The 14471-nt window shown below is 38.2% G+C and overlaps 1 protein-coding gene across 6 annotated transcripts in view; it reads left to right on the top strand.

Moving 5' to 3' along the window:
- The window catches only part of ptprua (protein tyrosine phosphatase receptor type Ua), a 307016-nt gene that overhangs the window by 152276 nt on the left and 140269 nt on the right, over window positions 1-14471 (top strand). For all 6 annotated transcript variants that reach the window (XM_053489812.1, XM_053489814.1, XM_053489813.1 and 3 more), the window contains exon 3: window positions 1325-1596. In XM_053489812.1, the coding sequence (XP_053345787.1) occupies window positions 1325-1596 (272 nt within the window). The remainder of the gene's footprint in view (window positions 1-1324; window positions 1597-14471) is intronic.

Raw genomic sequence — 14471 nt, forward strand, 5'->3', positions numbered from 1 at the left:
GTCTCACGTATTGGACTTCCACGCTCACGGACTTTGTTACCGATCATTGGGATTGTTTCAACGACTACGAACCTGGATCACGGACTTTTCTCTCGTCGTTTTGACTCTGAACTCTGCTCTCCCTCGACCACGAGTAAGATCAACAAAACCAGCCACCAACCTGCGCGATTTCGTCATTCTCTCACCGGCTCTCCACATCATTGCATCCCGGCACAAGTCACGCTACAAATAAAGTCCTTTGCACCGGCTTTTTGCACTTCTGCATTCCTGCGCGGGACACACAGGGCGCTCTCGCCGGCTCACGGCACTTCTGCATTCCTCCCAGGCTTACGGCACTTCCGCATTCCTCCCAGGCTCACGTCACACACAGAGCTCTCACTCCGGCTTCCGCATTCCCGCGCCTCTCGCTCTCTCTGCACACGCAGCTTCCCGACACAGAGGAGCGAGCGCCCCAGCTACAATCACAGTCATCAAGAAACCTCGCTGCCAGCCAGTTTCCAATCTCACGTCCGGCAGTTTATAACATAATAGATTCATAGAAGTTGCGCCACTGCACTTGGAACCATCTCGTCCTGCATTCCTAACACTGTGTGCATGGAATATGCATGTTCCCCCCGTGCTTGGTGGGTTTCCTCTGAATACCCTGGTTTCCTCCTACAGTCCAAAGGACATGCAGGTTAGGCTTTGATGTTAACAAACTGCTTGACAACTCAACCCTTTAACTAACTGCCATAGAACCGACGGATACTGTATATCTCCAAGGTGGGGACCATCCTTCGCCCGGTGTTGACGGACAGCACATGAATAGACCTAAATACCAAAAGCAAAAAGAAAAAACAAACAAGTCTAGACGTCTCAAACAATACAATATACTGTATTGTTACACAAACCTATATTCTATATAATTTACATAGTCTGAATATATAATGAATGCAAGTGTCCTGTGTCTGCATGTCTTCGCCCTGACACAAACTCAACATAAATAAACATAAATAAATACATAAATAAATTTCAGAATCGTGCACAAACTGTAGCTGGATTTGCCACTAGTTGTAAAAGAGTATAGGAAAGTATATACTGTATATATTTCCTTCAGATTTCCTTTAAATGGACTGGTGTCCATGTATCTCATTCCCAGTGTTTGTGAGATTTACAGTATTCAACAATCATAAAACATCCACTCCACATAAGAAAAATAACTTATAATTGTGTGTAAATGGCCAGGCTTATAACTTAAATGTATGATCTCTTTAAACAGTAGGTGATGAAAGGCTCACCTGCAAAAAGGTTCTTCACTAAAAACAGTTTTTTTCTTTCTTTGCAGGTTCTTATATGTTGGTGAATTCGTCTCAGCACAGCGAAGGCCAGCGAGCTCAGCTGTTGCTGCACACTCTTAGTGAAAATGACACTCACTGTGTGCAGTTCAGCTACTTTCTGTATAGCCGTGATGGCCACAGTCCCGGCAGGCTCAGTGTCTACGTTCAGGTGAACGGCGGACCACTTGGAAACTCAGTCTGGAACATTTCTGGATCGCAGGGCTTCGAATGGCATCAGATAGAACTGGCAGTCAGCACTTTCTGGCCCAGCGAGTATCAGGTGAGAAATAAGATCATATAACAAACACATACATTAATCCTTCGTAACGTTTTTTTTGCCATTGTTGAATATTGTACAGTGTAAATGATTGCTTTTGTAGTGGTGCTTTATAATATACTTAGATACAATCAGCATCTCTTGAGGAAGCTACTGGGGGAATGAGAGAGTTTTACGTTAAGGCTGAATTTACTTAGCTTACTACTTACTATTAGCTGGTAATTAATATGACTATTATGTAGTATAGTGAATGAATAAATATGCATGTGTGTAATCGTTCTTGCATCACGATTGACACCACTTTACTGTATTTTAGGCACCTTTAGGAAGGAAGCAGGAGATGTTGCCCATATTAAAATGTCCAGTTATTGTCTCTGTAACTTACTTTTCTTTCAACCATAACACTGACAAAACTGTGCTTAGGCTCCTCCGCTTTGTTTTTGTGATTGCTTGCTTTCAGATGAAGTTATTGGTTGTATATCATATTCCAAATGAGGGTGTCTTCACATTAAGGCTCGCTGGACAGTAATAAACATCTCATATTAATAGTGCAGATACTTTATTAAGGGCTTTATTGATACTCATGCCTAGTGAGTATAGCAATCACTCAGGTTAGCATGATGTAAAAGTTCGCTTGACTACTGGGCCCGTATTTACAAAGCTTCTTAAGCCTAAAAGTTTATCCTACTGATTAAATTTTTACAATTATGACATTTTCTTAGAATTTTCTCTTAAATTTAGGAATAAATCTTAGTAAAGATAAAAATCTTTTTTAAAACATCTTAGAGTAGAGAGGAGGACTTAAGAGGTTTAAGAGTTTCTGTAGCAGAGGGTGGAAAGAAGAAATATTCTTCAAACACTGAACGTAAAAGTAAACACTGTGCCTTTGTCCAATTTGGTTTTCTTCTTCTTTTACTCCCTTCAACCTCTCTTGGATTGGGCACCTGTTTTCATTTCTATAGAAATTGAACCATGGTATAGATATCATTTTAGGGCAATGGTATTTGCACCATGATGTATAGTACCATTGTATTTTTGACATGTACATGGTCAGATGGTCCCTCAACCACTACTTATCCTTAGTTATGAGAAAGATGTTGCTCTCCTTTATAACAGACTTTACTGTGCACAGTCAGTTATTTATCGACTCATTATGTACCCTTATCTGCACTGACTTTCATCACCTCAGTCTTGCACCACTCACTTTTGCACTGCTGTCACTTTCAAACTCAGCAACACATCTCAATTTGCGCTAGTCTGTCCAAAAATATTCATCCTCCATCAAAAAAATTAAGTGTGGTCGAAAAATATTAAAAAGGGCAGGGGGGGGGGGGTGTACATGATTTACCATGTACTATAGTATGGCACAAAAGAGCACATACCAGGATACTTTTAAAAATGTTATACATTACATCTTTATGTACCCGACCATAATGGTAATATTTATATAGTAACCTCTGCAGTGCCATTTTAATAGGATAATATACAATAATATTTAATAAATACATTGGAAGTATCCATTAAATGGTACCAAATAAATACCATGGTATTTACCAAAGTATTGTGGTACACACCATAGTGCTAACATGGTACCCAATCGAGTGCCTACTGGTACTGTGGTGCCCACTATGGTAATGTCCGAAGTACCACACTAATACTATTAAAGTAATTTGATTAGTTTTGTTTACAGTTTCAAACCTCTTCACCCATGCCATATAATAATATTTGCTGAATGATGGTAATAGCTAATATTATTATTATTATTATTATTATTATTATTATTATTATTATTATTATTATCATCATCATCATCATCATCATCATCATCAACAACAACAATAATAATATCAACAACAACAATACACATAATTTTATTCTTCTGTTAGGGATTATATTTTGCTGTAATAATACAAACCAAAACCAATAAACAAACATCCATTTGTCTCATTTATATTGGCTGCTTTTCCATGTCACAATAATGATAATGTTGTGTGCCAACATCGCTCCTGGCATAATGCAGATGACTGTGGACTGAAATTACACTATTCACATCGCCCTTCCATCTTCCTGACATAAAATGAGGTCTCTAGTTGCTGAACTGGTCTTCGGAAACTGCAAACCATCTCAATAATTTAACCTTAAAAAGCACCCTCAAGATTAGGACCAATATCCAATTATAGAGTTTTAATAATCAATAATGTTCAAATGTTCTATCAGCTGCATAATAAATTCTTTTTTTTTTCTCTCAAGAAGTTGGACAGGACAAAATGTTATCCAACTATAAAATTAAAAACTTTCAGCACAATTTGAATCCTGGATTTTATGCAGTTGCGTTAAAATAAATAAATGAGTAAATAAATCACAAGGGACTCTTTACAAAATGAGATTTGGTCGTATGCCATCTTAAGTAATATTAATCTCAGAAGCACCATTTGCGAAACTCATAAAGAGCTCCTTAAGGAGATCTGACCAACTGGTCTTGTTAGGAATCGACGCCGTGAAAAACCGAAGCAAGTGAAATAAAAATTAATGGCCACATATTGTATCTCATCTCAAGTCTGGAGATCTGTCCAATCATACACCAACGCACTCAGGCCTAAAGCATCTGATTTCGACCTCTCTGTGAACAGCTTTTAAAGAATAAATTATCAAGTTCTACATTTCCATAGCTGCTGCAAATTAGCTGACTCATATTACCTGTTCCAGTCTCTGGGCACCGGTGTGCTGCGAGACAGAGCATCTGTTCTGTGATTGCATTGATCAGGTAGGTAAGTAGGTACTGTAGCTCTTAGAAAACAAAAGGGGAACGACTGCTTATGTCCAGAGCTTGTTCTCCCACCTCAACATTGCTTAAGATTTTTGATATGAACATGCTCTGGGGGTTTGCTCATGCTCTGCTCTGGCACACAAACCAGTTTCCCTGTTCTGTGACGGCCAAAGAGTCATCGTCATTCATTCATTGTCTAAACAGGCAGAGGAAGCCCTAAATATTTTCAAATTGTGACTCTTTGGTGGAAACACGGTGGCATAGGTTTTAGCTATGCACCTTCAGGGTCCAGGTTCGATTCCTACCTCGGGGTCTGTGTATAGAGTTTGCATGTTTTCCCCCTGCTTGGTGAGTTTCCTTTCACAGTACTAAGACAGGTTAGGTTGATTGGCGTTCCCAAATTGCCCGTAGTGTGTAAACGAGTGTGCGAGTGTGTTCCCTGTGAGGGATTGGCACCTTGTCCAGGGTGTACCCCTTCTCATGCCCGAAGTCTCCTGGGATATACTCCAGGCCCCCCTGCGACTCTGTATACTGAATAAACCGCTACTGTGTCGCCGCCAAAAAGAGTTACCATTGTAAATATTTAGGACTAGTGCTGTAAGTGTTTTACAGTACCAGGATCCAGGAAAATCTGTTTTTTCTCTACTGATTTGCCATGGCCCCCAAAATGGCCATGAGACCTTAGAGGAATAGGTATCTTTATCATTTGTTGAACTAACAACACTCTCTGCAAAGGTAGAGAACAAGACACAGTTATGTAAACGTACATAAAGGTCTGTCTCTGTCAGCGAGGTGGGTGCAGTAAGATCCTCCTTTTATTCATTACACGTTCTTGCATTTGGCTCATCTATTCTTCTTTCATACCGGATGAAGGGACTTGGTCTTCTCATCTATGGGGCTGATAAGCAGTTATCTGGCAGTTTCTGATCCTGCTGCAGCATTTCAACAAAGAAACTCGTCTTTTTCATCAACCTCTCCCGTGTACTTTACCATCTGTGGCAAACAGTGGAAGCAACTGAATATCTGGCCGTAGTCCGTGGTGCATGTTTTATGGCATTACATGTATGCTGCAGTTAGAGTAGGTCTTGAGCATAGAGCATTGATCAAGTTCATCATGCAACTCTTTTAGGATTATGATTTTAGTTAGTTAGGATATTAGGCTTTTATAGTGACATGGACAATTGTCCTAAACGAATAATGTCAGATATTACAAAGGTGAGTCAAAAATTATCTGCACTCCAGGTACTCCTCAGTCATGGCTGTGCAGGTGTGAACGTATAACATCAGTTCATCTGAGCAAAAATGGATGCCATTTACAGTAGCATGCAGTGATTCGTTTTTAAGAACAAACAGAAATGTTTGGGTATCTGCAAACGAAATTTGGACTGGTGAAAGTTTCTTGAAGAGAATCATTACTGGTGATGAGACACGGATTCATCACTGTGATTGAACAGCAGAGTATGGAACGGAAACATCCTCAATGGCAGACCGGAAAAAAAAAGTTCAAAAGTTGGAAAATTGATGCTTACATGGTTTTGTCTGTGATTCTTAAGGGCCAGTATTGAAACATTATCAGGAAAAAAAGTTCTTGTTGGAATGAGATGCCTATTGAAGAGCTGAAGCCTGAACTTTGGATTAAAATCAGAGGACGGCTGTCCAAGGACGCTGTGATCTCGCATGACAATATACGTCTGCACACTTCTACCCTACACTGTCGACACTCTGCAAAAACTTCATTTTGAGGTGTTAAAGCATCCTCCCTACAGTCCTGATCTCACGCTATCAGACTTTCACTTGTTTAATTCCCTGAAAGCAGCCCCACGAGGACGAATATTCAAGATCGTGCATTCATAGCTCGCGACTCAGCCTAAACCATTTTTTTACTAAGGGAATATGAAATCTTGTAAACAGATGGACAACGTGTATTGAGAAGCAAGGGGATTATCTTCAGAAAATACGTATTTGTCTTTTTAAAAAGTTAATTTAAATAAATTCTACAGCCAAAGTGCGATAAGTTTTGACTCACGCTCATAAAATTACTGTCACCATCAAGGTATGTCAAAGCATTTTTTTTTTCTTTCAAACAAGAGACATAAATAGCACCATACAATTTGCATCTACTTCGCCAAACCGCTGACAAGAAGAGAAGAAAAGAAGACAAGCATGAAGTAGCTGGGACAGTTTACAGGCTCCCCACGTGACACCGCAGTCATGAGGTGACAACTTTGCTGTTGGTATTCAGCAAGGAAATGAGCATATGGAAATGCTCCAGTAGTTACAAAGGACTCCACTGTAGCAGTCTGAAATCTAAAGAAGTAGAATAATCCAATCCGCTTCCAATGCTGACATAGTCGCAAGGCAGCTTTACAGATACACGGATTCTGGATTAAAAAAAAGTGCTTATCCTCATTTGGGTGATACCTTAAGCGAGCCCTTGACTAAATACCTTCTAGGGAGAGGTGATGAGAATAACACATTCGCTTGCTTTACGCTTTAAAAGCATGAAGTAGCATATACGCTATTATATAACATATATTTCACAGTTCAGGTAAATAAGATAAATAAATAAATAAATAAATAAAGACATTTCTTGCCAATAGTGTTACTTTGCAGTGCACTGCCATCACATTTCAGGATTTTATAGGGAATATCTAGGTGAGGCATTTGTGCACTCCTTGTAAAAAAAACAACAACAAAAAAACACTTGGATTATGTTTATATTGCACAGACGTCATTCAGGGGTACAACCGATTGACCACTATTGCCAATCCCCAGTACAGTCCTGACCTCAGTCCAAGCCATTTCCATACAGTATGTTTGGGCCATTAAACAAGTTCCTGGGAGGCCAGCACTTTAGACGTGAAGCAGGCAGTCTGATCATGGCTCCGGCGTACTGAGAAAACTTTCTGCCTTGTAGGTATCCCACTGGGATAAGTGCATTAGTGTAATGAGAAATAAATAAAACAAGAAATAAAGGGATTTTTTTTTCTCTCATAACTGTATTCTGTTATTCCTCACAGTGAAAAGTCTCCATATGTAGATCTGGGCTCCCCATGACCCTTTACAGGGCAAGCGGTATATACTGTAGAATAAGTAGGTGAGAATAAGCGAGCAAGTCAGTTAAGTCATTGAAATCATGAATGAAGTAAACTGAGCACTTTTTATTTAGTAGTATATCTTATTTCTTTCCAAGTACTGTATTACTTCAGCCAGTTCCCCGCCATTGATCAGGTCACAAAAGCCTGTCTGTGTAAGGTGTATTTCCTCATTCTACAGTACGGACTCTAACGCAGTGCCAGTTTGCAGTCTGAAGGCCTTCATCAGCAAAAAAAGAAATGTTCCTTTTTCAGGACTGTGTATTTCACAGTAATGTTGTAAAAATCCAAATAACTTTAAACAATGTTTTTCATGCATGTTCAATTAACCATAATCAATTAATTAACATGCACCTATGAAATGGTCGTTAAGACCTTAACAGCTTACAGAAAGTAGGCATTTAAGGTCACAGTTCTAAAAACGCAGGACACTAAAGAGACTTGTCTACCGACTGAAAAACACCCAAAGAAAGATGCCCAGGGTCCCTGCTCATCTGCGTGAACGTGCATTAGGCATGCTGCAGGGAGGCATGAGGACTGCTGATGTGGCTATGGTGATAAATCGCCATGTCCGCACTGTGAGACGCCTAAGACGGCGCTACAGGGAGACAGGAAGGACAGCTGATCATCCTCGCAGTGGAAGACCACGTGTAACAACACCTGCACAGGATCGGTACATCCGAATATCACACCTGGGTGACAGGTACAGGATGGCCACAACAACTGCCCGAGTCACACCAGGAACACACAATCCCTCCATCAGTGCTCGGACTGTCCGCAATAGGCAGTCCATGAGGAGGAGATGCACTGCAGTACTTCAAGCAGCTGGTGGCCACACCAGATACTGACTGGTACTTTTGATTTCGAGCCTCCCTTCATTCAGGGACACATTGGGAAACATTTTTAGTTTTTGTCTTATGGTGTCAACTCTTTTAGTGTTTATACAAATATTTACACATTAAGTTTACTGAAAGTAAAAACAGTTGAAAGTCAGAGGACATTTCTTTTTTTGCTGAGTATATATGCGTACATGCCTGCATAAGTTCCTAATCTTTATATAGTCTATGATTTTTTTTTTTTATGCATATATATTAGCCAACAAAACTCACCTTACAATATTATTCTTGTCTGGGTTACAAAAGATGAGCAAGCGCACATGCATCACAGGCTTATATTTAAAATCACATCCTTTTATTGAAAATGTGTTGTCCCTCCAAGCGGAGGTGTGTGTACTGTAAGAAACGAATGCAAAAACAAAGCTGTGCGACTACAAAGTGTTGGAGTTGTTTGAGTTGTTCTGCTCCAAATCACATCTGCCGGAAATGTATTTGAAATCAGATAATTTCTAAATGTCTCTGTTCATTTATAAACATTGAACTTAAAAAAAAAAATTAATGCAATCAGTGATTTTGTACCACTTCAGCGTTGTTATTTCAGCTGTGAAAATATAAACTAATTTCAGTAAAAATTCAATTTCAATTCAGCAATTTAGATTTTAAATTAATATCTGTTGGTGCAGGTGTCTGTTTACATTAAGCAAGTAGTGCATAAGTAGATTGTTTTAAAGTAGATTATTAAATCCGGCACATGACTCTTTATAACATTTTGATTTTACTTATGGCACAAGTTAAACTTTAGGCAGACACGAAGTTTCATTAAATTTTATCCAGCGGTTGATTTAAGACGCGCCCACAGTTTGGCGCATCTGCAGTATGCTATCAAAACTTGATCATTTTTATGATCTAAAAAGAAATCAAAATATTCAGATCTCATGTTTTTAATCTAGCACATAATTGCTCATAACTTTTCCCCTATTTGTGCATGATGGTGTTTCTGAGACATAAAGGTATCATTAAAAAAGAGAGTTTTGACCAATGTACAGACAAAACCTCTCTTTTTTTATATAGATAAGATAAAACATCCAAGGACATATCTCAGAAAGGAGAAAATGGAAAAGGTTTTTATAAAAAAATATATATATAATAAAAAAAAGGGCTGAGATATCCAAATTTTATAAGCATTCAGGCTTATCACTTAGTACTTGCATAATGCACCTTTGGCAGCTTCAAGTCTGCTATAACCTTGGCACACCTTTCTTTTGGACGTTTTTTTTTATTCTTTTGGGCAGAATCGTTTACGCTCAATCAGGTAGAACTACCACAGCCATGTTCAAGTCTCTCCAGAGGCTCTCTATTGGGTCAAGACTCTGGCTGACCCACCCCAGGACTTTTGTTCTGAAGCCACTCGTGTTTTCTTGGTGGTATACTTTGGGTCTTGGCCTCGATAAAACGTAAGCCGTTGCCATAGGCTGTGATCCTGAACACTCCGGAGAAGGTTTTCATTCTGGATAGCTCTTTATTTTTCTGCATCCATTCATCCATCCAGTCAAAGTCACAGAAAAACATCCCCACAGCATGATGTTCCTACCACCGTGTTACCAGTAAGGATGCTTTTAATAGGGTGATGTGCAGTGCCTGATTTCTTGATCCTAAATAGTTCAATCTTTGTGTCATCAGACTAGAGGATTTTGCTTCTTATGGTCTGAGAGTACTTCAGGGGCCTTTTGGCAAACTCCCAGCCAGCTGTCGTGTGCCTTTTAGTGAGGCCAGATTGGGGGAGTTCTGCATCAGGGCTCTTCCATCTCGACAGAGGATCCACAAGGAGAGCTTCACACATGTTTCTATGCTTATCATTACAATATGTCTTTACAGTAGGTTAAGAAGTTTAAGTCCAGCAAGTCGGTGGTGCACATGTTTAAAGTGTGCTTCTTAGTTGGGTGGAGACTGTACCTCTTCTTTTAAAAGTGTGCAACAGTATTGCATTTCCCAGACCAATTTGTTGTTGGTGGTCTTTTAGCTGCTTCTGGCAAGGGGTCGCCACAGTAGGCTATCTGGTTCCATTTTATCCGGGCTTGGGACCGGCACTGCATCCAGTGGCTGGGGTTTGGGCATTGGTTGGGAATCAGACCAAGCCTTACGCATGGCAGACGAGACACCATTCATTACATTTCAAAATGTTTTTACAGTACAGTCATTACATCGGTACCAATTAAAAGCTCATTTCACACTGCCCCTGTCGGTCCTCGCTGTCTGTTAAGTATGTACCAGCGCAAAACAAAATAAAGTGACGTGCTAGTTTGATAGAGAAGGACATAAGAGGAGAGTTGCAAGAAATTTATTAATATATCTTTTGGAAGTGACAGCAGATAGAAGCTGTTGTCCCATCTTGAACTTACTAGAGAACTGCCTGCAAGAGTGATGAGTGCAATACTGAAGTAATTGCCCCGACAGGAACAGGACTCTGCAAAAGAAAGGACAGAAGTTAACATCAGTGTTGATTTTTTCTACACTAGAGAGAGATGAAATATGTGGAGGTTTGTAAGAACAGCCTTAATTGGACAACATGCATAAAAATCAGTAAATGTATGTATGTACTTAAGGCTAAGAATAAAGCCAATGTATATAAAAAAACAACAACATTGATTTAGCCTCGAGTGTGCTGTTAAATTGGTGAGTCTTGAGCATCAGTCCGGAGATGTCTGAAACAGTTAAGAGTGGTATATGTTAGGAACACTAAGACAAAGATGTGCAGCTGCAGTGCATATAAAGCATGTACCGCATCTGACTGATGATGCAATAATTCGATCCCAAACTGCTGTTCGGCTCTTGACTGGAACACGGAAAGAGAAATCGCATGACTGCAAACTTGGCATCCGTTTACTGGCTTCCTGGAAAATATTGAATATATTTTAAAACACAGCACTGTTTGTTTTTAAAGCCTTCAATGAAAGAGCACCTTCCTTGACCTTCTCTCCAATTGTTCAACTCCCAGAGACCTTGAATCAACTAATCAATTGCTTCTTTTCTGGTCCAGGGAAAAGGAGGGCAGGCCTTTTCTGTTGTTGGCCTTAGGCTATGGAATTACTTAACATCAGGATCTTCTCCACTCTAAAAAACAAAACAAAAAAAACATCTGTTCCCTATAGCTTTGGGTCAGACTGATTAGTGATACCCTATACTTCTTTTAATCTTCCTTTGTGTTTATTTTTTTTTTGGATATGTAATAATTTATACACTTATACATGTTATAATTTAATAATTTTTTTGTTCTATATTTCAACAAGTGTGGTATATTAAAACATATATCACTTCACTTGACTAAGTATGAATTAATAAATATATCAGTAAGGCAGTACTTTAATAGTCTGATCATCTTCAAATTAGTCACTTGCTACATATTCATTCTCCAGCAAGCTCAGTAAAACCTAACAGCTGTTTTCTTATAAAACTGCACAAATCTGTGTCTAAAACTCCTGATTTCACTCCAAATATTGACAGTTTATTGTTTATTTTATTACTATTTATTGCTCTTTATAGAAGTTTCTTTTATGCATAAAATGTTTTCAAAAGCATATTTTGCTTATGCCATATTTTTGTATGTGCCCAAGACATTTGCACAGCACTATAAGAAAACAGCTGTTAGGTTTTACTGTGCATGCTGGAATTCTTCTATATAAGTTCTTCTGGTAACTTTGTCATATATTATATATATATATATATATATATATACACACATACATATATATATATATATATATATATATATATATATATATATATATATATATATATATATATACACACACACATACATTTACACACACATACACATACACACACACACACACACACACAGGAGGGCGAGACCAAAACCTACCTCTGCCGCAGACGAGAAGTTCATTTAGAGTTATCAGCCTGAAAAATGACCAATTAACAGCACCTCAGATTAGAGGCGTTATGAAGTCTTTACAGAGCAGAAGTAGCAGAAACATCTCACCATTAACTGTTCAAAGGAGATTAGTGCAGTTTTGGACACCTTTAGCATTCCTTTACAATGTAGAAAGAAATAAAAATCAGGAACCATCATGGAGTTAGAAAGTGACCCCAAACTTTTGAATGGTAGTTTTTCTTTTAAAGGAGGTAATACGTATTTTTACAGAATTTGAAAGGTAAGCGAGTCCTGCTGCACTCACCTCTCTGGATCAGCTGACACTAGTTGCTCTCCTTTTGCTTCATTTCAGCCCATTGCACTATATACATGCATATATTTGGATTAAATGGCTTTAGAGAAAGTTTGGGATAGACGATGTAGGATTGAACAGAGGAGGGGGGGGGGGGGGCTTGTCTGACTGGAGTTACAGCGGCTTTAAACTCTAGCTTGCATTTAGATGAAAATCAAGAAGTCCAACTAAAAAGATTCGGCAGTCTAAATCAAAGCTTTCATGTTTAAATTGAAGAGTTAAATCACAGAGTTTTCTCTTCAGTGGTACTGTAGCAGTCATTAAAGGCAGACATATTAAACATTATTAGAATGATGATTTGGAATCTATAGAATCTGCCGCAAGCTGCTTTTGCTAAAGTCGGTTAGTTTTCCTGTCTGTGCCGAAGCAGAGGTTCAAAAATTCCTCTAACAGTTTAAAGAAAGAGAATTGGGAAAATATATAAACAAATTTACATAATTGTCAGCCAGATGTTAGGTATCTGCTCTTGCTTCTTTCATTTTGCTCTATGCTAATCGAGCTAATATGCTATTAAAGTTTCATACAAAGACTGAACTATACTGAAAAAGCCAGACGTTCAGCTAATGATAATATAGTTCAAGGATGTCAGACTCACACTTGCAAACCTTGCAGGGCCATAAGCTAAGGCCATTAGTGTTTTAAAACATTATCTATTGTGTTGTTTAAAACTAACAATCTAAGTTCTGAGAATAGAATAGGAGGTTTTTCAAAGAGTAAGGTTTACAGGAACGGTTTACATTAGTGTACGCTGTTAAGCGATAACCCAGGGATGGTTGCTGTTGGAAAGAATAAAATTCCACAGACTAGGGGTAACTATTGTCAACAATTTCCAAAATTAAATGTAAAAAAATACATTTACAACTTATATCACTAACTCACTGGAATGGCCTGGAGCCTATCCTGGAAACAAGGTGCCAATCCATCACAGGGCACACAAGCACACTAAAGGCAATTTGGGAACGCCAATTAGCCTAATCTGCATGTCTTTGCCCTGTGGGAGGAAACCGTAGTACCCAGAGGAAACCCACCAAGCATGGAGTGAGCATGCAAACTCTGCACTAACCACTATGCCACCGTGTGCCCTATTGCTGTGGCGTTTACTAATTATTACTATCATTATTGCAAAATTCTATAAGATAGTGTTGGTGGTATTATTTAATTATGTAGTTATTATGTCACACATATTTAATAGTCTTCTAAAATCTTAATGTTAAAAAAATCTAAAATAAAAATTTTAATTCTTAATTTTTAGTATTTTTTATTTTAATCTAGTAGTAATTTGACAGTTTATTCAGGCAATTAGTCATGCAATAGCCATATAATTTTTAAATGATATAAATATAAAAAAATATATGACCAGTTTTAAAAAATGCATTTAAAATGTTATGTAATAAATACTCATTTTGTGTTTTTAGCCACTGTGAGAATTACTGTATAAGTTTCAATTTAAATTCAAATTGTATTTTTCACACACAAAACCAAAAGCAGGCCGCACGCTGGTGTAGTGGTGAGCACTAGTGTCGAGCACTACTGTAGTGTCATGCACTTACAGGGGCTGAGTTCGAGTCCTGCCTCGGGGGCTGTGTGCATAGAATCAAATTCAAATTTTATTTGTCACATACACAGTACGATATGCAGTGAAATGCTTATACGTCCGCCAGTGACCTTAAAAAATATAGACTTATACGTAAGAAATAAATATGAATAAAAAGAAATACAAAAGAAAATGAATTTAACTAATAAAAAAAAGGGCATAATAGAAATATTACAAAATATAGAAATATAGAAGGAAAAAAAAAAGTATATATATTTATTTGAAAGTGACAGTGGTTGTGCAAATATGCATAAAAAGTGACTTATTAATGTGTCTTGTGCAATGGTCCAGAAATAAAAATATAAATATATAGTGCAAGTGTGTATGAATATGTCCATAGTG

This window comes from Clarias gariepinus, chromosome 28 (genome assembly GCF_024256425.1).
Source record: "Clarias gariepinus isolate MV-2021 ecotype Netherlands chromosome 28, CGAR_prim_01v2, whole genome shotgun sequence".
In the NCBI taxonomy this organism is placed as follows: Eukaryota; Metazoa; Chordata; class Actinopteri; order Siluriformes; family Clariidae; genus Clarias; species Clarias gariepinus.